Genomic DNA, 22,517 nt, shown 5'->3' with positions numbered 1-22,517 from the left:
AGGGGGGGTACATACATAATATACCAAGAGAGAGAGGGAGAGAGAGGGGGGGTACATACATAATATACCAAGAGAGAGAGGGAGAGAGAGGGGGGGTACATACATAATATACCGAGAGAGAGAGGGAGAGAGAGAGAGGGGGGGTACATACATAACATACAGAGAGAGAGAGAGGGAGAGAGAGGGGGGGTACATACATAACATACAGAGAGAGAGAGAGGGAGAGAGAGGGGGGGTACATACATAACATACAGAGAGAGAGGGAGAGAGAGGGGGGGTACATACATAACATACAGAGAGAGAGAGAGGGAGAGAGAGGGGGGGTACATACATAACATACAGAGAGAGAGGGAGAGAGAGGGGGGGTACATACATAACATACAGAGAGAGAGAGAGAGAGGGGGGTACATACATAACATACCGAGAGAGAGAGGGAGAGAGAGGGGGGGTACATACATAACATACAGAGAGAGAGAGGGGGGGTACATACATAACATACCAAGAGAGAGAGAGAGAGAGAGAGAGGGGGGGTACATAGATAACACACCCAGAGAGAGAGGGGGGGTACATACATAACATACCGAGAGAGAGAGAGAGAGAGAGAGAGAGGGGGGGTACATACATAATATACCGAGAGAGAGGGAGAGAGAGAGAGAGAGGGGGTACATACATAACATACAGAGAGAGAGAGAGAGGGGGTACATACATAACATATTGAGAGAGGGGGAGAGGGAGAGAGAGGGGGAGAGGAGGAGAGAGGGAGGGAGGGAGAGGGGGAGAGGTGGGGTACCTACATAACATATTGAGAGAGGGGGAGAGATGGGGAGAGAGAGGGAGAGGGGGAGAGGTGGGGTACCTACATAACATATTGAGAGAGGGGGAGAGATGGGGAGAGAGAGGGAGAGGGGGAGAGGTGGGGTACCTACATAACATATTGAGAGAGAGGGAGAGGGGGGAGAGGAGGAGAGAGTGAGGGAGGGAGAGAGTGAGGGAGGGAGAGAGTGAGGGAGGGAGAGAGTGAGGGAGGGAGAGAGTGAGGGAGGGAGGGAGTGAGAGAGAGAGAGAGAGGTGGGGTACATACATAACATATTAAGAGAGGGGGAGAGATGGGGAGAGAGAGGGAGATGGGGAGAGAGGGGGAGAGGGGGAGAGGGGGAGAGGGGGAGAGGGGGAGAGGGAGAGGAGGGGAGAGGGAGAGAGGGGCTGGGGGTACAGCTCCGGGAGCAGAGTAAAGGATGGGTTGTTGTGACCATGAGCTGCTCGGTGAGGTGACGGCCTCCGACCTGCAGTAGTTGTGATTGCCCAGTCCCATCTGTTGTGCGTCCGTCCTGCGTCCATTGTATCGAGTACGAGTGACGACACTGGAGTTCCAGTTCAAGCATTCTCTCCCTGAGCGGCTGAGACTCCATGTCCCTCTGTACTCTGTGCCGCACCCCTGGTAACACTGGGCTGTGGTGTCTGCAACACAAGGAACAGGGAGTCAGGGCTGCAAGAAAGCCCAGGCAGTGGGGTGTGGACGGACAGAGGTGGCAGCAGCTGTGCCCCCCTGAGCTGATCGACTGTACTTACCAAACTCACACAGCTGTCCGCTGTAACCCGCCTGGCACTGGCACACGTAGTGATGTGAATATATGGCCTGATGGCACTGCCCGCCATTGTAGCACTTGTTACGGCCACAAACTGTGAGGAAGGAAACACATTGCTGTCAGTGACAGTCCTTACACACCGCAGGACATGGGATCTGAATCCTTTCATATATTGCAGGCTGGTCAAGGCTGGGGCTGCCTTTAATCAATGGCATGTGACTGCTTTCTGCCTATAGTGAAACGATTGTGGGTCACACTTGTACCCTGTTGGAGATATTTACCCCTGGTTTGCTCCTGACCCTCTGTGTCTGGTCACTAGGAGTTGAACAACAGTCTGACTGTAGCCTTACAAAGCAGAGTGGGTCAGGGGGTCACTGGGTGCAGTCTCTGTTGTCGAATAGTGTTGGCAGGGCCGAGAGAGTTGCTACTTGGAGTAAGTGATGGCTGGGTTTTGCCAGATGGGGATTTTGGAGTGGGGGAGCGGGGCAGAGTAACTGAGGGGTCTGAAGGATGGTTCAAGAAAGATGGACCTTACAGCCTTGAACTGAGGAGGATGAAGGGACATTTTGACACTAAGTGTAATAGAAAGAGTTAATCCTGAGCATTATTTAGTTAAGCCATGACTGCAGGACAGGGGAATGGGGTACAGACTGGGGAAAGGAGAGTCCAGGACTGATGGCAGGTCCCGTTCACACAGAGTGATCAACACCTGGAGTGGGGCAAAAACACCAAACTCATTCAAGAGGCTGTTAGATGCTGAGATGGGGGGAGGAGGGAGGGGGGGAGGGGGAGGAGGAGGAGGGAGGAGGAGGAGGGGGAGGGAGAGGGAGAGGAGGAGGGGGGGGAGGAGGAGGGGGGGAGGGAGAGGAGGAGGAGGAGGAGGAGGAGGAGGGAGGAGGAGGAGGAGGAGGGAGGGGGAGGAGGAGGTGGGGGGGAGGGGGAGGAGGAGGAGGAGGGGGTGGAGGGAGGAGGGATCGTGGGTTTCTGGGCCTGGTGAGGTCGAGGTATTGAAGAGTCTCCCTTGTCTATTCTGATCTTTGTGATGTTTTGGATGCTGATTTTGGGTGTGAGAAATGATGCTTTGTTTTAAGTTGAGTTTATTAACAATCCCAAAGTGCCTCAGTGATTTCAAATCTCTGTTGAACAGATAACAAAAGCAATGCTTGTCCTGCCAGCCGAGCCTGGCGATACCCACCTCGCACGGGCACACTGTGACAATGGATCTTCGAGCGGTCACACCGACAGTACGTGATCTGTCTCCCCTCGGTCTGAAGCCACGTCTCACCTTGCCGACGGAGTTCAGAAGCAGCAGTGTTCACACAATATCCTAAAAACATTCCAAAAACATCGAGTGTGAACAGTGAGCATGGGCTGAGCTCATTTCACACACTGTAAGGACAGGGCAGCTTGGAAACACTCCCTGTTAAGACCAGCCCCACTCTGTAAGGTTATAACAGTGACAGGAAGGACTGAAAAGTAACAGCAAAGTGTATTTATAATTATATCGGGCCTTTAATGTGGTAAAATGTCCCAAGGTGCTTCTCGGGAGTGTTAATATCAGACAAAAACTGACATCGAGCCATATTAGGTCAGGTGATCAAAAGCTTGGTCAAAAGGTCGATTTTAAGGCACAGAGTCCCGTTCCCGCTCTCACTTTACACATTATGATCGTAGTTGCCATTCTATTTGGCCAAAGGAGCCCCTCCCTCGCCCTGCCCACAGGGTGCCAAACTCGCTACCAATCGATTTGGGCAATGGTCTCACCCAGCTCATTGAAAGGCCCAATGCATTCTGAGCGTTTCCTCTCTCACTCGATTCCTCTCCCCTGTTAACTTTCCTCACTCTCTCCCTTCCCTCTTTTTCTTCCTTTTCTCCTTCCTCCACTCCCATCGTCATGTTTCCCTCCCTCCCCCTCTGTCACCTCCCACCCTGTTTCCTGTCCTCACTACAGACCGACAGTGGGCAGGTCTGAGAGGAATCGTCCAGTTAGCATGTGTTCGAGTTGCTCACTGAACTCATGCTGTGATTAAAGAGAATCTCTTTTCACCCCTTCAAACAGTGCAAGAACTGGCAGGAGAGGGCGGCTGGAACCAAATCACCGGGTCAGAGGGGCAGTGGGTGGGTGTGAGAGGGGGAGTGGGTGGGTGTGCGAGGGGCAGTGGGTGGGTGTGCGAGGGGCAGTGGGTGGGTGTGCGAGGGGCAGTGGGTGGGTGTGAGAGGGGGAGTGGGTGGGTGTGAGAGGGGGAGTGGGTGGGTGTGAGAGGGGGAGTGGTTGGGTGTGCGAGGGGCAGTGGGTGGGTGTGCGAGGGGCAGTGGGTGGGTGTGCGAGGGGCAGTGGGTGGGTGTGCGAGGGGCAGTGGGTGGGTGTGCGAGGGGCAGTGGGTGGGTGTGAGAGGGGGAGTGAGGGTGTGAGAGGGGGAGTGGGTGGGTGTGAGAGGGGGAGTGGGTGGGTGTGAGAGGGGGAGTGAGGGTGTGCGAGGGGCAGTGGGTGGGTGTGCGAGGGGCAGTGGGTGGGTGTGCGAGGGGCAGTGGGTGGGTGTGCGAGGGGCAGTGGGTGGGTGTGCGAGGGGCAGTGGGTGGGTGTGCGAGGGGCAGTGGGTGGGTGTGCGAGGGGCAGTGGGTGGGTGTGCGAGGGGCAGTGGGTGGGTGTGCGAGGGGCAGTGGGTGGGTGTGCGAGGGGCAGTGGGTGGGTGTGCGAGGGGCAGTGGGTGGGTGTGCGAGGGGCAGTGGGTGGGTGTGCGAGGGGCAGTGGGTGGGTGTGCGAGGGGCAGTGGGTGGGTGTGCGAGGGGCAGTGGGTGGGTGTGCGAGGGGGAGTGGGTGGGTGTGCGAGGGGGAGTGGGTGGGTGTGCGAGGGGGAGTGGGTGGGTGTGCGAGGGGCAGTGGGTGGGTGTGCGAGGGGGAGTGGGTGGGTGTGAGAGGGGGAGTGAGGGTGTGAGAGGGGCAGTGGGTGGGTGTGCGAGGGGGAGTGGGTGGGTGTGAGAGGGGGAGTGAGGGTGTGAGAGGGGGAGTGAGGGTGTGAGGGTGCAAGTGGGGGTGTGAGAGGGGGAGTGAGGGTGTGAGAGGGGGAGTGAGGGTGTGAGGGTGCAAGTGGGGGTGTGAGAGGGGGAGTGAGGGTGTGAGAGGGGGAGTGAGGGTGTGAGAGGGGGAGTGAGGGTGTGAGAGGGGGAGTGAGGGTGTGAGAGGGGGAGTGAGGGTGTGAGGGTGCAAGTGGGGGTGTGAGAGGGGGAGTGAGGGTGTGAGAGGGGGAGTGAGGGTGTGAGGGTGCAAGTGGGGGTGCGAGTGGGGGTGCGAGCGAGGGTGTGACCATCAGGAGATTCTAAACCATCAAATCATTTGATTTGGCACCAAGTCGAGGGGTTTTTCATGTTTCACTGTGTGTAAAACAAAGATATCGAGTGTGAGCCGGGACTCAGTGATTGCACTCTCATCTCGGAGTCAGGAGGTCGTGGGTTCAAGTCCCACTCCAGAGACTTTGAATATATAATCCAGACTGACACTCCCAGTGCAGAACTGAGGGAGCGCCGCACTGTCGGAGGGTCAGTACTGAGGGAGCGCCGCACTGTCGGAGGGTCAGTACTGAGGGAGCGCCGCACTGTCGGAGGGGCAGTACTGAGGGAGCGCCGCACTGTCGGAGGGTCAGTACTGAGGGAGCGCCGCACTGTCGGAGGGGCAGTACTGAGGGAGCGCCGCACTGTCGGAGGGTCAGTACTGAGGGAGTGCCGCACTGTCGGAGGGTCAGTACTGAGGGAGTGCTGCACTGTCGGAGGGTCAGTACTGGGGGAGTGCCGCACTGTCGGAGGGTCGGTACTGAGGGAGTGCCGCACTGTCGGAGGGTCGGTACTGAGGGAGTGCTGCACTGTCGGAGGGTCAGTAGTGAGGGAGCGCTGCACTGTCGGAGGGTCAGTACTGAGGGAGTGCTGCACTGTCGGAGGGTCAGTACTGAGGGAGCGCCGCACTGTCGGAGGGTCAGTACTGAGGGAGTGCTGCACTGTCGGAGGGTCAGTAGTGAGGGAGCGCTGCACTGTCGGAGGGTCAGTACTGAGGGAGTGCTGCACTGTCGGAGGGTCAGTACTGAGGGAGTGCTGCACTGTCGGAGGGTCAGTACTGAGGGAGTGCTGCACTGTCGGAGGGTCAGTACTGAGGGAGCGCTGCACTGTCGGAGGGTCAGTACTGAGGGAGTGCTGCACTGTCGGAGGGTCAGTACTGAGGGAGTACACGGGTTTGTGGGACTGCACTGTCTTCTGGTGGGAAGAGAAAGTAATGCTGGTAGATGAGACACCTGGCACTTGTTGAAAAGGACTGAGCTCCCCATCTGTCCTGACCAACATTCCCTCCCAGTGACTGATCCTCCAATCATTGCTGGTTGTGGAACTTGCTGTGTGCAAAATGGCTCCCAGGTTTTGCCTGTACCACAGTCAGCACAGTTGAAAGTAATTCGGTGCTTTTGGAACTTTGATCAGACGGTATGTAAACACACAGCCCTTTTGATTAACCAAGGACGGTCTGGACTACAGCAGATTCAGCTGCAGTGCAAGGTTGTGGGGAGGGAGGGCTGGATAGTCACTGTGTTATCTGATTGGGTGTGGGATTGGTTGTACTCTTGCTGTACCCTTGCAGCGTAATCTAGGAGTGAATTGGTTAACGACCGCGAACAGCACTCGGCAGTAAGGGACATGACTGTTGGGGGATGCCCTGAGGACGAGGAGACAACAGGTGTGGGCTTCAGATCCTGTTATCAGTGAGGCTCAGCTGGTGACTGAGCCTGTGTGAGACAGCTGAGGCACAAAACACAACACACACACAAGACATCAACAATCCGTGAGTGGGGACAAAGGAACCAGACAGAATCACACAGACAGACAGACAGACAGACGCACGCACAGAGACAGACGCACGCACAGAGACAGACGCACGCACAGAGACAGACGCACGCACAGAGACAGACGCACGCACAGAGACAGACGCACGCACAGAGACAGACGCACGCACAGAGACAGACGCACGCACAGAGACAGACGCACGCACAGAGACAGACGCACGCACAGAGACACACGCACGCACAGAGACACACGCACGCACAGAGACACACCGCACGCACAGAGACACACCGCACGCACAGAGACACACCGCACGCACAGAGACACACCGCACGCACAGAGACACACCGCACGCACAGAGACACACCGCACGCACAGAGACACACCGCACGCACAGAGACACACCGCACGCACAGAGACACACCGCACGCACAGAGACACACCGCACGCACAGAGACACACCGCACGCACAGAGACACACCGCACGCACAGAGACACACCGCACGCACAGAGACACACCGCACGCACAGAGACACACCGCACGCACAGAGACACACCGCACGCACAGAGACACACCACACGCACAGAGACACACACGCACAGAGACACACACGCACAGAGACACACACGCACAGACGTGTTGGAGGCCATTCTGTACCAGCACTGGGGATTGGTACAGAGAGCAACTCACCTCGAGACGAATAGTAGTTGAATGATCTCGTCCCTCTTTTAAATCGCAAGTGCTGTGGCTGAAACAGAAAAGTAAATCATCGAATGATACAGCACAGGAGGAGGCCATTCAGCCCATCGTGGCTGTGCCGGCTCTGTGAAAGAGCTATCCAATTAGTCCCACTCCCCTACCCTTTCCCAGTATTTATCCAATTCCCTTTTGAAAGTTACCATTGAATCTGCTCCCACCGCCCTGTCAGGCAGCGCATTCCAGATCTGTGATGTACAAGTGGAACAGACAGCCATTGGTTGAGACACCCCTCCATCTATTTGCTGGGAAGGGGGGAGATTGCAGAGGGTCAGTCCAAGTTTACTGCAACTCTTGCCCCCGCAAGGGATGGCTCTATCGCTGTGTCTCTGTCTTCAAACAATTGATTTGGACAGTGACCAGCCCTCAGTCTGAGGTGCTGATAAGGAGAAGGTTCACTCGGTTGATTCCGGGTATGGAAGGGTTGTCTTATGAGGAAAGATTGAACAGGTTGGGTCTGTACTCATTGGAGTTTAGAAGAATGAGAGGAGATCTTATTGAAACATACAAGATTCTGAGGGGACTCGATAGGGTAGATGCTGAGAGGATGTTACCCCTCATGGGGGAATCTAAAACTCGGGGGCATAGTCTCAGAATAAGGGGTCACCTGTTTAAGACGGAAATGAGGAGGAATTTCTTCTCCCAGAGGGTCGTGAATCTTTGGAATTCTTTATCCCATGAAGCTGTGGAGGCTGAGTCATTGAATACATTCAAGGCTGAGTTAGACACATTTTTGATCAGCGAGGGAGTCAAAGGATATGGGGAAAGGGCGGGAAAGTGGAGTTGAGCTAAAAATCAGATCAGCCATGATCTCATTGAATGGCGGAGCAGGCTCGAGGGGCCGAATGGCCAACTCCTGCTCCTATCTCTTGTGGTCTAATGATACAGAACAGTGTCTGTGAGATGTGACAGAGAACAGACATCAGTCCACATTCTCACCAGCCCTGTATACGGACCAGAGCCTCTGCTGCCCAGTTACACTTCGCTCTTCCAGCTGGCTTCAGGATCATAAGTTTACAGAAATAAACTGAGTGTTTGTTTAAAGAGAGCCCCTTGTGCTGAGATAATGTGTGGGACCCCTGTCTGTTCACTCAGTACCTCACCCCGTACAAGGGTCTGAGTGCAGACCTTCCACCTGCCCTGTCACCGGCCCTTCCGTCTGTTACATGAGAAATAAAACGGACAACGTGTAAACTGCCCACAGTTTCCCCATTCCCATTTTCCTCCTTGTGAGTCACAGGGAAGGTCAGAGACCCAGAGCGACAAGGAGCAGATAGTCCAGTACCAACACTGTGCAGAGACAGACAGACAGACAGACCCACCCACCCAGAGCGACAAGGAGCAGATAGTCCAGTACCAACACAGTGCAGAGACAGACAGACAGACAGACAGACCCACCCACCCAGAGCGACAAGGAGCAGATAGTCCAGTACCAACACTGTGCCCAATCACTGTACAAAGGGAGGGAGGGAGAGAGAGGGAGTGAGAGGGAGTGAGAGTCAACAAGAGACAGTGAAAGAAAAGAGAGAAACAGGAGAGATAGAAAGATGGGAAGGAGGCCGAGAATGAAGGGGTTGGAATAGCAGCTGCCCTGAGCCAGCGAGTGCCTTACCTCCGATGCCACAGCGAGTGTGAGGAGCAGAGTAACAGCAGTGGGAATCCCCAACACTTTCATCATCTTCCTTTATCTTGTTCCTCAAATCGTCTGCTGCAAAACAAAAACATTCCATGAAACCATTTTGAATATTTGCGGCTGGCCAGGGGTTGTTGGCCAGTTTGAGGTGTGCTCCTCATACTCTGTGTCTCAGGCCTTCCTGTTGTGACACAGAACCACAGGCTGCATTGCAGGGCCCAGCACGACCTGTCAATACAGCGTCTGATGGCAATACGACCAATCTTCAGGGGCTGAGTGGCCAGTCCTTGACACCTGGGGAGTATTCCTTTACAGTGGGGGAGTTTACCCCATTACGAGCCTGATCTTTACAATGGGGGAGTTTACCCCATTACGAGCCTGATCTTTACAGTGGGGGAGTTTACCCCATTACGAGCCTGATCTTTACAATGGGGGAGTTTACCCCATTACGAGCCTGATCTTTACAATGGGGGAGTTTACCCCATTACGAGCCTGATCTTTACAATGGGGGAGTTTACCCCATTACGAGCCTGATCTTTACAGTGGGGGAGTTTACCCCATTACGAGCCTGATCTTTACAATGGGGGAGTTTACCCCATTACGAGCCTGATCTTTACAGTGGGGGAGTTTACCCCATTACGAGCCTGATCTTTACAATGGGGGAGTTTACCCCATTACGAGCCTGATCTTTACAGTGGGGGAGTTTACCCCATTACGAGCCTGATCTTTACAGTGGGGGAGTTTACCTCATTACGAGCCTGATCTTTACAGTGGGGGAGTTTACCTCATTGCGAGCCTGATCTTTACAGTGGGGGAGTTTACCTCATTGCGAGCCTGATCTTTACAATGGGGGAGTTTACCCCATTACGAGCCTGATCTTTACAATGGGGGAGTTTACCTCATTGAGAGCCTGATCTTTACAATGGGGGAGTTTACCCCATTACGAGCCTGATCTTTACAATGGGGGAGTTTACCCCATTACGAGACTGATCTTTACAATGGGGGAGTTTACCCCATTACGAGACTGATCTTTACAGTGGGGGAGTTTACCTCATTGAGAGCCTGATCTTTACAACAGGGGAGTTTACCTCATTGCGAGCCTGATCTTTACAGTGGGGGAGTTTACCTCATTACGAGCCTGATCTTTACAATGGGGGAGTTTACCCCATTACGAGCCTGATCTTTACAATGGGGGAGTTTACCTCATTGCGAGCCTGATCTTTACAATGGGGGAGTTTACCTCATTGCGAGCCTGATCTTTACAGTGGGGGAGTTTACCTCATTACGAGCCTGATCTTTACAGTGGGGGAGTTTACCCCATTACGAGCCTGATCTTTACAATGGGGGAGTTTACCTCATTGCGAGCCTGATCTTTACAGTGGGGGAGTTTACCTCATTACGAGCCTGATCTTTACAATGGGGGAGTTTACCCCATTGCGAGCCTGATCTTTACAATGGGGGAGTTTACCCCATTGCGAGCCTGATCTTTACAATGGGGGAGTTTACCTCATTACGAGCCTGATCTTTACAATGGGGGAGTTTACCTCATTGCGAGCCTGATCTTTACAGTGGGGGAGTTTACCTCATTGCGAGCCTGATCTTTACAATGGGGGAGTTTACCCCATTACGAGCCTGATCTTTACAATGGGGGAGTTTACCTCATTGAGAGCCTGATCTTTACAATGGGGGAGTTTACCCCATTACGAGCCTGATCTTTACAATGGGGGAGTTTACCCCATTACGAGCCTGATCTTTACAATGGGGGAGTTTACCCCATTACGAGACTGATCTTTACAGTGGGGGAGTTTACCTCATTGAGAGCCTGATCTTTACAACAGGGGAGTTTACCTCATTGCGAGCCTGATCTTTACAGTGGGGGAGTTTACCTCATTACGAGCCTGATCTTTACAATGGGGGAGTTTACCCCATTACGAGCCTGATCTTTACAATGGGGGAGTTTACCTCATTGCGAGCCTGATCTTTACAATGGGGGAGTTTACCTCATTGCGAGCCTGATCTTTACAGTGGGGGAGTTTACCTCATTACGAGCCTGATCTTTACAGTGGGGGAGTTTACCCCATTACGAGCCTGATCTTTACAATGGGGGAGTTTACCTCATTGCGAGCCTGATCTTTACAGTGGGGGAGTTTACCTCATTACGAGCCTGATCTTTACAATGGGGGAGTTTACCCCATTGCGAGCCTGATCTTTACAATGGGGGAGTTTACCCCATTGCGAGCCTGATCTTTACAATGGGGGAGTTTACCTCATTACGAGCCTGATCTTTACAATGGGGGAGTTTACCTCATTGCGAGCCTGATCTTTACAGTGGGGGAGTTTACCCCATTACGAGCCTGATCTTTACAATGGGGGAGTTTACCCCATTACGAGCCTGATCTTTACAGTGGGGGAGTTTACCCCATTACGAGCCTGATCTTTACAGTGGGGGAGTTTACCTCATTACGAGCCTGATCTTTACAGTGGGGGAGTTTACCTCATTGCGAGCCTGATCTTTACAGTGGGGGAGTTTACCTCATTGCGAGCCTGATCTTTACAATGGGGGAGTTTACCCCATTACGAGCCTGATCTTTACAATGGGGGAGTTTACCTCATTGAGAGCCTGATCTTTACAATGGGGGAGTTTACCCCATTACGAGCCTGATCTTTACAATGGGGGAGTTTACCCCATTACGAGACTGATCTTTACAGTGGGGGAGTTTACCTCATTGAGAGCCTGATCTTTACAATGGGGGAGTTTACCTCATTGCGAGCCTGATCTTTACAGTGGGGGAGTTTACCTCATTACGAGCCTAATCTTTTCAATGGGGGAGTTTACCCCATTACGAGCCTGATCTTTACAATGGGGGAGTTTACCTCATTGCGAGCCTGATCTTTACAATGGGGGAGTTTACCTGATTGCGAGCCTGATCTTTACAGTGGGGGAGTTTACCTCATTACGAGCCTGATCTTTACAGTGGGGGAGTTTACCCCATTACGAGCCTGACCTTTACAATGGGGGAGTTTACCCCATTACGAGCCTGATCTTCACAATGGGGGAGTTTACCCCATTGCGAGCCTGATCTTTACAATGGGGGAGTTTAACCCATTGTGAGCCTGATCTTTACAGTGGGGGAGTTTACCCCATTACGAGCCTGATCTTTACAATGGGGGAGTTTACCCCATTGCGAGCCTGATCTTTACAATGGGGGAGTTTAACCCATTGCGAGCCTGATCTTTACAGTGGAGGAGATTACCCCATTACGAGCCTGATCTTTACAATGGGGGAGTTTACCTCATTGCGAGCCTGATCTTTACAGTGGGGGAGTTTACCTCATTACGAGCCTGATCTTTACAATGGGGGAGTTTACCCCATTGCGAGCCTGATCTTTACAATGGGGGAGTTTACCCCATTGCGAGCCTGATCTTTACAATGGGGGAGTTTACCTCATTACGAGCCTGATCTTTACAATGGGGGAGTTTACCTCATTGCGAGCCTGATCTTTACAGTGGGGGAGTTTACCTCATTGCGAGCCTGATCTTTACAATGGGGGAGTTTACCTCATTACGAGCCTGATCTTTACAATGGGGGAGTTTACCTCATTACGAGCCTGATCTTTACAATGGGGGAGTTTACCCCATTACGAGCCTGATCTTTACAATGGGGGAGTTTACCCCATTACGAGACTGATCTTTACAGTGGGGGAGTTTACCTCATTGAGAGCCTGATCTTTACAATGGGGGAGTTTACCTCATTGCGAGCCTGATCTTTACAGTGGGGGAGTTTACCTCATTACGAGCCTGATCTTTACAATGGGGGAGTTTACCTCATTGCGAGCCTGATCTTTACAGTGGGGGAGTTTACCTCATTACGAGCCTGATCTTTACAGTGGGGGAGTTTACCCCATTACGAGCCTGATCTTCACAATGGGGGAGTTTACGCCATTACGAGCCTGATCTTCACAATGGGGGAGTTTACCCCATTGCGAGCCTGATCTTTACAATGGGGGAGTTTAACCCATTGTGAGCCTGATCTTTACAGTGGGGGAGTTTACCCCATTACGAGCCTGATCTTTACAATGGGGGAGTTTACCCCATTGCGAGCCTGATCTTTACAATGGGGGAGTTTAACCCATTGCGAGCCTGATCTTTACAGTGGGGGAGATTACCTCATTACGAGACTGATCTTTACAATGGGGGAGTTTACCTCATTGCGAGCCTGATCTTTACAATGGGGGAGTTTACCCCATTACGAGCCTGATCTTTACAATGGGGGAGATTACCCCATTACGAGACTGATCTTTACAATGGGGGAGTTTACCTCATTGCGAGCCTGATCTTTACAATGGGGGAGTTTACCTCATTGAGAGCCTGATCTTTACAATGGGGGAGTTTACCCCATTACGAGCCTGATCTTTACAATGGGGGAGTTTACCTCATTACGAGCCTGATCTTTACAATGGGGGAGTTTACCCCATTGCGAGCCTGATCTTTACAATGGGGGAGTTTACCCCATTGCGAGCCTGATCTTTACAATGGGGGAGTTTACCTCATTACGAGCCTGATCTTTACAATGGGGGAGTTTACCTCATTGCGAGCCTGATCTTTACAGTGGGGGAGTTTACCTCATTGCGAGCCTGATCTTTACAATGGGGGAGTTTACCTCATTACGAGCCTGATCTTTACAATGGGGGAGTTTACCTCATTACGAGCCTGATCTTTACAATGGGGGAGTTTACCTCATTACGAGCCTGATCTTTACAATGGGGGAGTTTACCTCATTGCGAGCCTGATCTTTACAATGGGGGAGTTTACCTCATTACGAGCCTGATCTTTACAATGGGGGAGTTTACCCCATTACGAGACTGATCTTTACAATGGGGGAGTTTACCTCATTGCGAGCCTGATCTTTACAATGGGGGAGTTTACCCCATTACGAGCCTGATCTTTACAATGGGGGAGTTTACCTCATTGAGAGCCTGATCTTTACAATGGGGGAGTTTACCCCATTACGAGCCTGATCTTTACAATGGGGGAGTTTACCCCATTACGAGCCTGATCTTTACAATGGGGGAGTTTACCTCATTGCGAGCCTGATCTTTACAATGGGGGAATTTACCTCATTGCGAGCCTGATCTTTACAGTGGGGGAGTTTACCTCATTACGAGCCTGATCTTTACAGTGGGGGAGTTTACCCCATTACGAGCCTGATCTTCACAATGGGGGAGTTTACCCCATTGCGAGCCTGATCTTTACAATGGGGGAGTTTAACCCATTGTGAGCCTGATCTTTACAGTGGGGGAGTTTACCCCATTACGAGCCTGATCTTTACAATGGGGGAGTTTACCCCATTGCGAGCCTGATCTTTACAATGGGGGAGTTTAACCCATTGCGAGCCTGATCTTTACAGTGGGGGAGTTTACCTCATTGCGAGCCTGATCTTTACAATGGGGGAGTTTACCTCATTACGAGCCTGATCTTTACAATGGGGGAGTTTACCTCATTGCGAGCCTGATCTTTACAATGGGGGAGTTTACCTCATTACGAGCCTGATCTTTACAATGGGGGAGTTTACCCCATTACGAGACTGATCTTTACAATGGGGGAGTTTACCTCATTGCGAGCCTGATCTTTACAATGGGGGAGTTTACCCCATTACGAGCCTGATCTTTACAATGGGGGAGTTTACCTCATTGAGAGCCTGATCTTTACAATGGGGGAGTTTACCCCATTACGAGCCTGATCTTTACAATGGGGGAGTTTACCCCATTACGAGCCTGATCTTTACAATGGGGGAGTTTACCTCATTGCGAGCCTGATCTTTACAATGGGGGAATTTACCTCATTGCGAGCCTGATCTTTACAGTGGGGGAGTTTACCTCATTACGAGCCTGATCTTTACAGTGGGGGAGTTTACCCCATTACGAGCCTGATCTTCACAATGGGGGAGTTTACCCCATTGCGAGCCTGATCTTTACAATGGGGGAGTTTAACCCATTGTGAGCCTGATCTTTACAGTGGGGGAGTTTACCCCATTACGAGCCTGATCTTTACAATGGGGGAGTTTACCCCATTGCGAGCCTGATCTTTACAATGGGGGAGTTTAACCCATTGCGAGCCTGATCTTTACAGTGGGGGAGTTTACCCCATTACGAGCCTGATCTTTACAATGGGGGAGTTTACCTCATTGCGAGCCTGATCTTTACAGTGGGGGAGTTTACCCCATTGCGAGCCTGATCTTTACAATGGGGGAGTTTACCTCATTACGAGCCTGATCTTTACAATGGGGGAGTTTACCTCATTACGAGCCTGATCTTTACAATGGGGGAGTTTACCCCATTGCGAGCCTGATCTTTACAATGGGGGAGTTTACCTCATTACGAGCCTGATCTTTACAATGGGGGAGTTTACCTCATTACGAGCCTGATCTTTACAATGGGGGAGTTTACCCCATTACGAGACTGATCTTTACAATGGGGGAGTTTACCTCATTGCGAGCCTGATCTTTACAATGGGGGAGTTTACCTCATTGCGAGCCTGATCTTTACAATGGGGGAGTTTACCTCATTGCGAGCCTGATCTTTACAGTGGGGGAGTTTACCTCATTGCGAGCCTGATCTTTACAATGGGGATGTTTACCCCATTGCGAGCCTGATCTTAACAATGGGGGAGTTTACCCCATTGCGAGCCTGATCTTTACAATGGGGGAGTTTACCCCATTGCGAGCCTGATCTTTACAGTGGGGGAGTTTACCCCATTGCGAGCCTGATCATTACAATGGGGGAGTTTACCTCATTACGAGCCTGATCTTTACAATGGGAACCTGAGCAGGGAGACAGAGGAGGGGGAAACAAGGACAGAAACAAAAGACAGAAAGGGAAGAAGCAATAGTGGAAGGCAGAGAAAACAAGGGCGAAAAACAAATAGGGCCATAGTGCAAAATAAAACTAAGATGACTAGCAATCTTAAAAAGACAAGTCTAAAGGCATTGTGTCTTAATGCGCGGAGCATTCACAATAAGGTAGATGAATTAACAGCGCAGATAGATATTAACGGTTGTGATATAGTTGCGATTATGGAGACATGGCTGCAGGGTGACCAAGGATGGGAACTGAACATCCAGGGGTATTCAATATTTAGGAAGGACAGGAAAAAAGGGAAAGGAGGTGGGGTAGCGTTGTTAGTAAAGGAGGAAATCAATGCAATAGTGAGGAAGGATATTGGCTCGGAAAATCACAATGTGGAATCTGTATGGGTGGAGCTAAGAAACACCAAGGGGTAGAAAACGTTGGTGGGGGTTGTCTACAGGCCCCCAAACAGTAGTGGAGATGTCGGGGAGGGCATTAAACAGGAAATTAGAGACGCATGCAAGAAGGGTACAACTATAATCATGGGTGACTTTAATCTACACATAGATTGGTCAAACCAAATGAGCAATAATACTGTGGGGGAGGAATTCCTGGAGTGTGTATGTGATGGTTTTCTGGACCAATACGTTGAGGAACCAACTAGAGAACAGGCGATCCTGGACTGGGTATTGTGCAATGAGAAAGGATTAATTAACAATCTTGTTGTGCGGGTCCCTTAGGGAAGAGCGACCATAACATGAGAGAATTCCTCATTAAGATGGAGAGTGAAGTAGTTGAATCTGAAAGTAGGATCCTGAATCTAAATAAAGGAAATTACGAAAGTATGAGGTGTGAGTTGGCGATGATAGATCGGGGAACTTTACTAAAAGGGATGACGGTGGATAGGCAATGGCTAATATTTAAAGAACGTATGCAGGAATTACAACAATTATTCATTCCAGTCTGGCGCAAAAATGAAACAGGAAATGTGGCTCAACTGTGGCTTACAAAAGAAATTAGGGATATTATTAGATCCAAAGAGGAGGCATATAAAATTGCCAGAAAAAGCGACAAGCCTGAGGATTGGGAGCAGTTCAGAATTCAGCAAAGGAGGACAAAGAGATTGATTAAGAGGGGAAAAAGAGAGTATGAGAGTAAACTAGCAGGGAACATAAAAACTGACTGTAAAAGCTTCTATAAATATGGCAAGAGAAAAAGATTAGTGAAGACAAATGTAGGTCCCTTACAGTCAGAAATGGGGGAAATTATAATGGGGAACAAAGAAATGGCAGAACAATTAAACACATACTTTGGTTCTGTCCTCACAAAGGAGGACACAAATAACCTCCCAGAAATGTTAGGGAACCAAGGGTCTAGTGAGAGGGAGGAAATGAAGGAAACCAGTATTAGTAAAAAAAAGTGCTTGGGAAATTAATGGGGCTAAAGGCTGACAAATCCCCAGGGCCTGATAATCCACATCCCAGAGTACTAAAGGAAGTGGCCCTGGAAATAGTGGATGCATTGGTGATCATCTTCCAAAATTCTATAGACTCTGGAACAGTTCCGACAGATTGGAGGGTGGCAAATGTAACCCCACTATTTAAAAAAGGAGGGAGAGAAAAAACAGGGAATTACAGACCAGTTAGCCTAACATCAGTAGTGGGGAAAATGCTAGAGACTATTATAAAAGATGTGATAACAGAACACTTGGAAGGAATTTACGGGATTGGACAAAGTCAGCATGGGTTTATGAAAGGGAAATCATGCTTAACAAATCTACTGGAGTTTTTTGAGGATGTAACTAGTAGAATAGATAGGGGAGAACCAGTGGATGTGGTGTACTTGGATTTTCAGAAGGCTTTTGATAAGGTCCCACACAAGAGGTTAGTGTGCAAAATTAAAGCACATGGGATTGGGGGGAATATACTGGCATGGATTGAGAATTGGTTGACAGACAGGAATCAGAGAGTCGGAATAAACGGGTCTTTTTCCAGGTGGCAGGCAGTGACTAGTGGGGTACCGCAGGGATCAGTGCTTGGGCCCCAGCTATTCACAATACATATCAATGATTTGGATGAGGGAACTAAATGTAACATTTCCAAGTTTGCAGACGACACAAAGCTGGGGTGGAATGTGAGCTGTGAGGAGGATGCAAAGAGGCTCCAATGTGATTTAGACAAGTTGGGTGAGTGGGCAAGAACATGGCAGATGCAGTATAACATGGATAAATGTGAGGTTATCCACTTTGGTTGTAAAAACAGAAAGGCAGATTATTATCTGAATGGTGATGGATTGGGAAAAGGGGAGGTGCAACGAGACCTGGGTGTCCTTGTACACCAGTCGCTGAAAGCGAGCATTCAGGTGCAGCAAGCAGTTAGGAAGGCGAATGGTATGTTGGCCTTCATTGCAAGAGGATTTGAGTACAGGAGCAGGGATGTCTTACTGCAGTTATACAGGGCCTTGGTGAGACCACATCTGGAGTATTGTGTGCAGTTTTGGTCTCCTTATCTGAGGAAGGACGTCCTTGCCATGGAGGGAGTGCAATGAAGGTTTACCAGACTGATTCCTGGGATGGCAGGACTGACGTATGAGGAGAGATTGGATCGACTAGGCCTATATTCACTAGAGTTTAGAAGAATGAGAGGTGATCTCATCGAAACATATAAAATTCTAACAGGACTAGACAGACTAGATGCAGGGAGGATGTTCCCGATGGCTGGGGAGTCCAGAACCAGGGGTCACAGTCTCAGGATACGGGGTATGACATTTAGAACTGAGATGAGGAGAAATTTCTTCACTCAGAGGGTGGTGAACCTGTGGAATTCTCTACCACAGAAGGCAGTGGAGGCCAAGTCATTAGATGTATTCAAGAAGGAGATAGATATATTTCTTAATGCTAAAGGGATCAAGGGAAATGGGGAAAAAGCAGGAACAGGGTACTGAGTTAGACGATCAGCCATGATCATTTTGAATGGCGGAGCAGGCCCGAAGGTCCGAATGGCCTACTCTTGCTCCTATTTTCTATGTTTCTATGGGAGTTTACCTCATTGCGTGCCTGATCTTTACAATGGGGGAGTTTACCTCATTGCGAGCCTGATCTTTACAAAGGGGAAGTTTACCTCATTACGAGTCTGATCTTTACAATGGGGAAGTTTACCTCATTACGAGTCTGATCTTTACAATGGGGAACTTTACCTCATTACGAGTCTGATCTTTACAATGGGGAAGTTTACCTCATTACGAGTCTGATCTTTCGACAGTTCCCAGTCAGTCTGGGCTTTCAGAACAAAACTGACGCTAACAAAGCATTAAATTATCCATCTCGCTCAAAGCTATTGGCTGATGTGGGAAACTGGCACAGTGCAGCATCACCGATCTCATCTGAGGGTGGGACAGTGTAGAGGGAGCTTTACTCTGTATCTAACCCTGTACCTGTCCCGGGAGTGTTTGATGGGACAGTGTCGAGGGAGCTTTACTCTGTATCTAACCCTGTACCTGTCCCGGGAGTGTTTGATGGGACAGTGTCGAGGGAGCTTTACTCTGTATCTAACCCTGTACCTGCCCTGGGAGTGTTTGATGGGACAGTGTAGAGGGAGCTTTACTCTGTATCTAACCCTGTACCTGCCCCTGGGAGTGTTTGATGGGACAGTGTAGAGGGAGCTTTACTCTGTATCTAATCCCGTACCTGCCCCTGGGAGTGTTTGATGGGACAGTGTAGAGGGAGCTTTACTCTGTATCTAACCCTGTACCTGACCCTGGGAGTGTTTGATGGGACAGTGTAGAGGGAGCTTTACTCTGTATCTAACCCTGTACCTGACCCTGGGAGTGTTTGATGGGACAGTGTAGAGGGAGCTTTACTCTGTATCTAATCCCGTACCTGCCCCTGGGAGTGTTTGATGGGACAGAGTAGAGGGAGCTTTACTCTGTATCTAACCCGTACTGCACCTGCCCTGGGAGTGTTTGATGGGACAGTGTAGAGGGAGCTTTACTCTGTATCTAACCCTGTACCTGTCCCGGGAGTGTTTGATGGGACAGTGTAGAGGGAGCTTTACTCTGTATCTAACCCTGTACCTGTCCCGGGAGTGTTTGATGGGACAGTGTAGAGGGAGCTTTACTCTGTATCTAATCCTGTACCTGCCCTGGGAGTGTTTGATGGGACAGTGTAGAGGGAGCTTTACTCTGTATCTAACCCTGTACCTGTCCCGGGAGTGTTTGATGGGACAGTGTAGAGGGAGCTTTACTCTGTATCTAATCCTGTACCTGCCCTGGGAGTGTTTGATGGGACAGTGTGGAGGGAGCTTTACTCTGTATCTAACCCGTACTGTACCTGCCCTGGGAGTGTTTGATGGGACAGTGTAGAGGGAGCTTTACTCTGTATCTAACCCTGTACCTGTCCCGGGAGTGTTTGATGGGACAGTGTAGAGGGAGCTTTACTCTGTATCTAATCCTGTACCTGCCCTGGGAGTGTTTGATGGGACAGTGTAGAGGGAGCTTTACTCTGTATCTAACCCTGTACCTGTCCCGGGAGTGTTTGATGGGACAGTGTAGAGGGAGCTTTACTCTGTATCTAATCCCGTACCTGCCCCTGGGAGTGTTTGATGGGACAGTGTAGAGGGAGCTTTACTCTGTATCTAACCCTGTACCTGCCCTGGGAGTGTTTGATGGGACAGTGTAGAGGGAGCTTTACTCTGTATCTAACCCTGTACCTGCCCTGGGAGTGTTTGATGGGACAGTGTAGAGGGAGCTTTACTCTGTATCTAACCTGTACTGTACCTGCCCTGGGAGTGTTTGATGGGACAGTGTGGAGGGAGCTTTACTCTGTATCTAACCCTGTACCTGCCCTGGGAGTGTTTGATGGGACAGTGTAGAGGGAGCTTTACTCTGTACCTGACCCGTGCTGTACCTGCCCTGGGAGTGTTTGATGGGACAGTGTAGAGGGAGCTTTACTCTGTACCTGACCCGTACTGTACCTGCCCTGGGAGTGTTTGATGGGACAGTGTAGAGGGAGCTTTACTCTGTATCTAACCCGTACTGTACCTGCCCTGGGAGTGTTTGATGGGACAGTGTAGAGGGAGCTTTACTCTGTATCTAACCCTGTACCTGTCCCGGGAGTGTTTGATGGGACAGTGTAGAGGGAGCTTTACTCTGTATCTAATCCTGTACCTGCCCTGGGAGTGTTTGATGGGACAGTGTAGAGGGAGCTTTACTCTGTTTCTAACCCGTGCTGTACCTGCCCTGGGAGTGTTTGATGGGACAGTGTAGAGGGAGCTTTACTCTGTTTCTAACCCGTGCTGTCCCTGACCCTGGGAGTGTTTGATGGGACAGTGTAGAGGGAGCTTTACTCTGTATCTAACCCTGTACCTGTCCCGGGAGTGTGTGAGTACTGAGTGAATTTGGCACTGACACACACTCTGACCAGAGGGGACTCTGAGTTCTGTCATGGATGTTCAGAGGATGCTGTCTGTTCACTCTCTGGGATCAGGGAGGTGATTTCAGACAGCTGCAGCCCACATTACTGTTGCTCCCCTCTGGGACCATGTCCAGACTGTGGTGCTGGTCTGCTGGGGGCCTCTTGCTGTCTGAGGGGGAGGCTCTGTGTTGGGAGCCATGTGGTTTCGATGTTTCCTTCCACTTCATCGCAATTGTTTATCTTTATTTTTTGGTCTCTAAATTTTAATTGCTTGCTCTTGGAGTACCGTAAACCCTCGTGTGTGAGGCCCAGCTGAGTTTAAAGGCTGTGATTTCCCTTTTGCAACACTCGGTGATCAGAGACTCAAACTACTACTTATTGCAGGCTCTCTTATCACACTCACAATCCAATTACTGCAAGCTGTTTTGAGAGGGGGGCTATAGATTCTTTCACAGCCAATGAAGTACTTTTTTGAAGTGTAATCACTGTTGTAATGTAGGAAATGCAGCAGCCAATTTGCGCACAGCAAGATCCCACAAACAGCAATGAGACAAATGACCAGATTATCTGTTTTAGTTGAGGGATAAATATTGGCCAGGACACCAGGGAGAACTCCCCTGCTCTTCTTCCAGATAGATCATGGGATCTTTTATACCCACCCGAGAGGGCAGATAGGGCCTCGGTTTAAAGTCTCATCCAAGAGGCAGCAGCTCCGATAGTGTAACGCTCCCTCGGTGCTGCACTGGGAGTGTCAGCCTTGATCTTATGCTCGAGTCTCTGGAGTGGGACTCGAGCCCATGACCTTCTGACCCAGAGGCGAGAGTGCTACTCACCAAGCCATGGCTGACAGCCGATACTGTGAGTGACCTGCTGGCCTGTGATAGGGATCTGGTGCAGAGCTAGTAAGCCGGGCTGTGTGGTTTATGTGCCCTACTGCAGAATTACTGCATGAAGAAAAGTGACAGAGGTTAGAGTCATAGAGTCATAGAGTTATACAGCACGGATAGAGGCCCTTCGGCCCATCGTGTCCACGCCGGCCATCAAGCCCAGTCTAATCTAATCCCATATTCCAGCATTTGGTCCGTAGCCTTGTATGCTATGGCATTTCAAGTGCTCATCCAAATGCTTCTTGAATGTTGTGAGGGTTCCTGCCTCCACAACCCTTTCAGACAGTGAGTTCCAGACTCCAACCACCCTCTGGGTGAAAAAGTTCTTTCTCAAATCCCCTCTAAACCTCCCGCCTTTTACCTTGAATCTATGTCCCCTTGTTATAGAACCCTCAAAGAAGGGAAAAAGCTCCTTAGTATCCATCCTATCTGTGCCCCTCATAATTTTGTACACCTCAATCATGTCCCCCCTCAGCCTCCTCTGCTCCAAGGAAAACAAACCCAATCTTCCCAGTCTCTCTTCATAGCTGAAGCGCTCCAGCCCTGGTAACATCCTGGTGAATCTCCTCTGCACCCTCTCC

The 22,517-nt window shown here is 50.6% G+C and overlaps 1 protein-coding gene across 2 annotated transcripts in view; it reads right to left on the bottom strand.

Moving 5' to 3' along the window:
- plat (plasminogen activator, tissue) overlaps positions 1-22,517 on the bottom strand; it is a 62,795-nt gene that overhangs the window by 31,276 nt on the left and 9,002 nt on the right. The window contains exons 2-6 of one of the 2 annotated variants that reach the window (XM_068001388.1): positions 8,774-8,869; positions 7,096-7,153; positions 2,782-2,913; positions 1,570-1,680; positions 1,284-1,458 (exon numbers count right to left, since the gene is read on the bottom strand). In XM_068001388.1, the coding sequence (XP_067857489.1) occupies positions 1,284-1,458; positions 1,570-1,680; positions 2,782-2,913; positions 7,096-7,153; positions 8,774-8,839 (542 nt within the window). In that variant the 5' untranslated portion in view covers positions 8,840-8,869. The remainder of the gene's footprint in view (positions 1-1,283; positions 1,459-1,569; positions 1,681-2,781; positions 2,914-7,095; positions 7,154-8,773; positions 8,870-22,517) is intronic. The other variant, XM_068001389.1, reaches the window with a different exon arrangement.

This window comes from Heptranchias perlo, chromosome 20 (assembly GCF_035084215.1).
Source record: "Heptranchias perlo isolate sHepPer1 chromosome 20, sHepPer1.hap1, whole genome shotgun sequence".
Classification (NCBI taxonomy): Eukaryota; Metazoa; Chordata; class Chondrichthyes; order Hexanchiformes; family Hexanchidae; genus Heptranchias; species Heptranchias perlo.
Note: the sequence above shows the minus strand (reverse complement) of the source record. Positions and strands in the feature narration are given on the sequence as shown.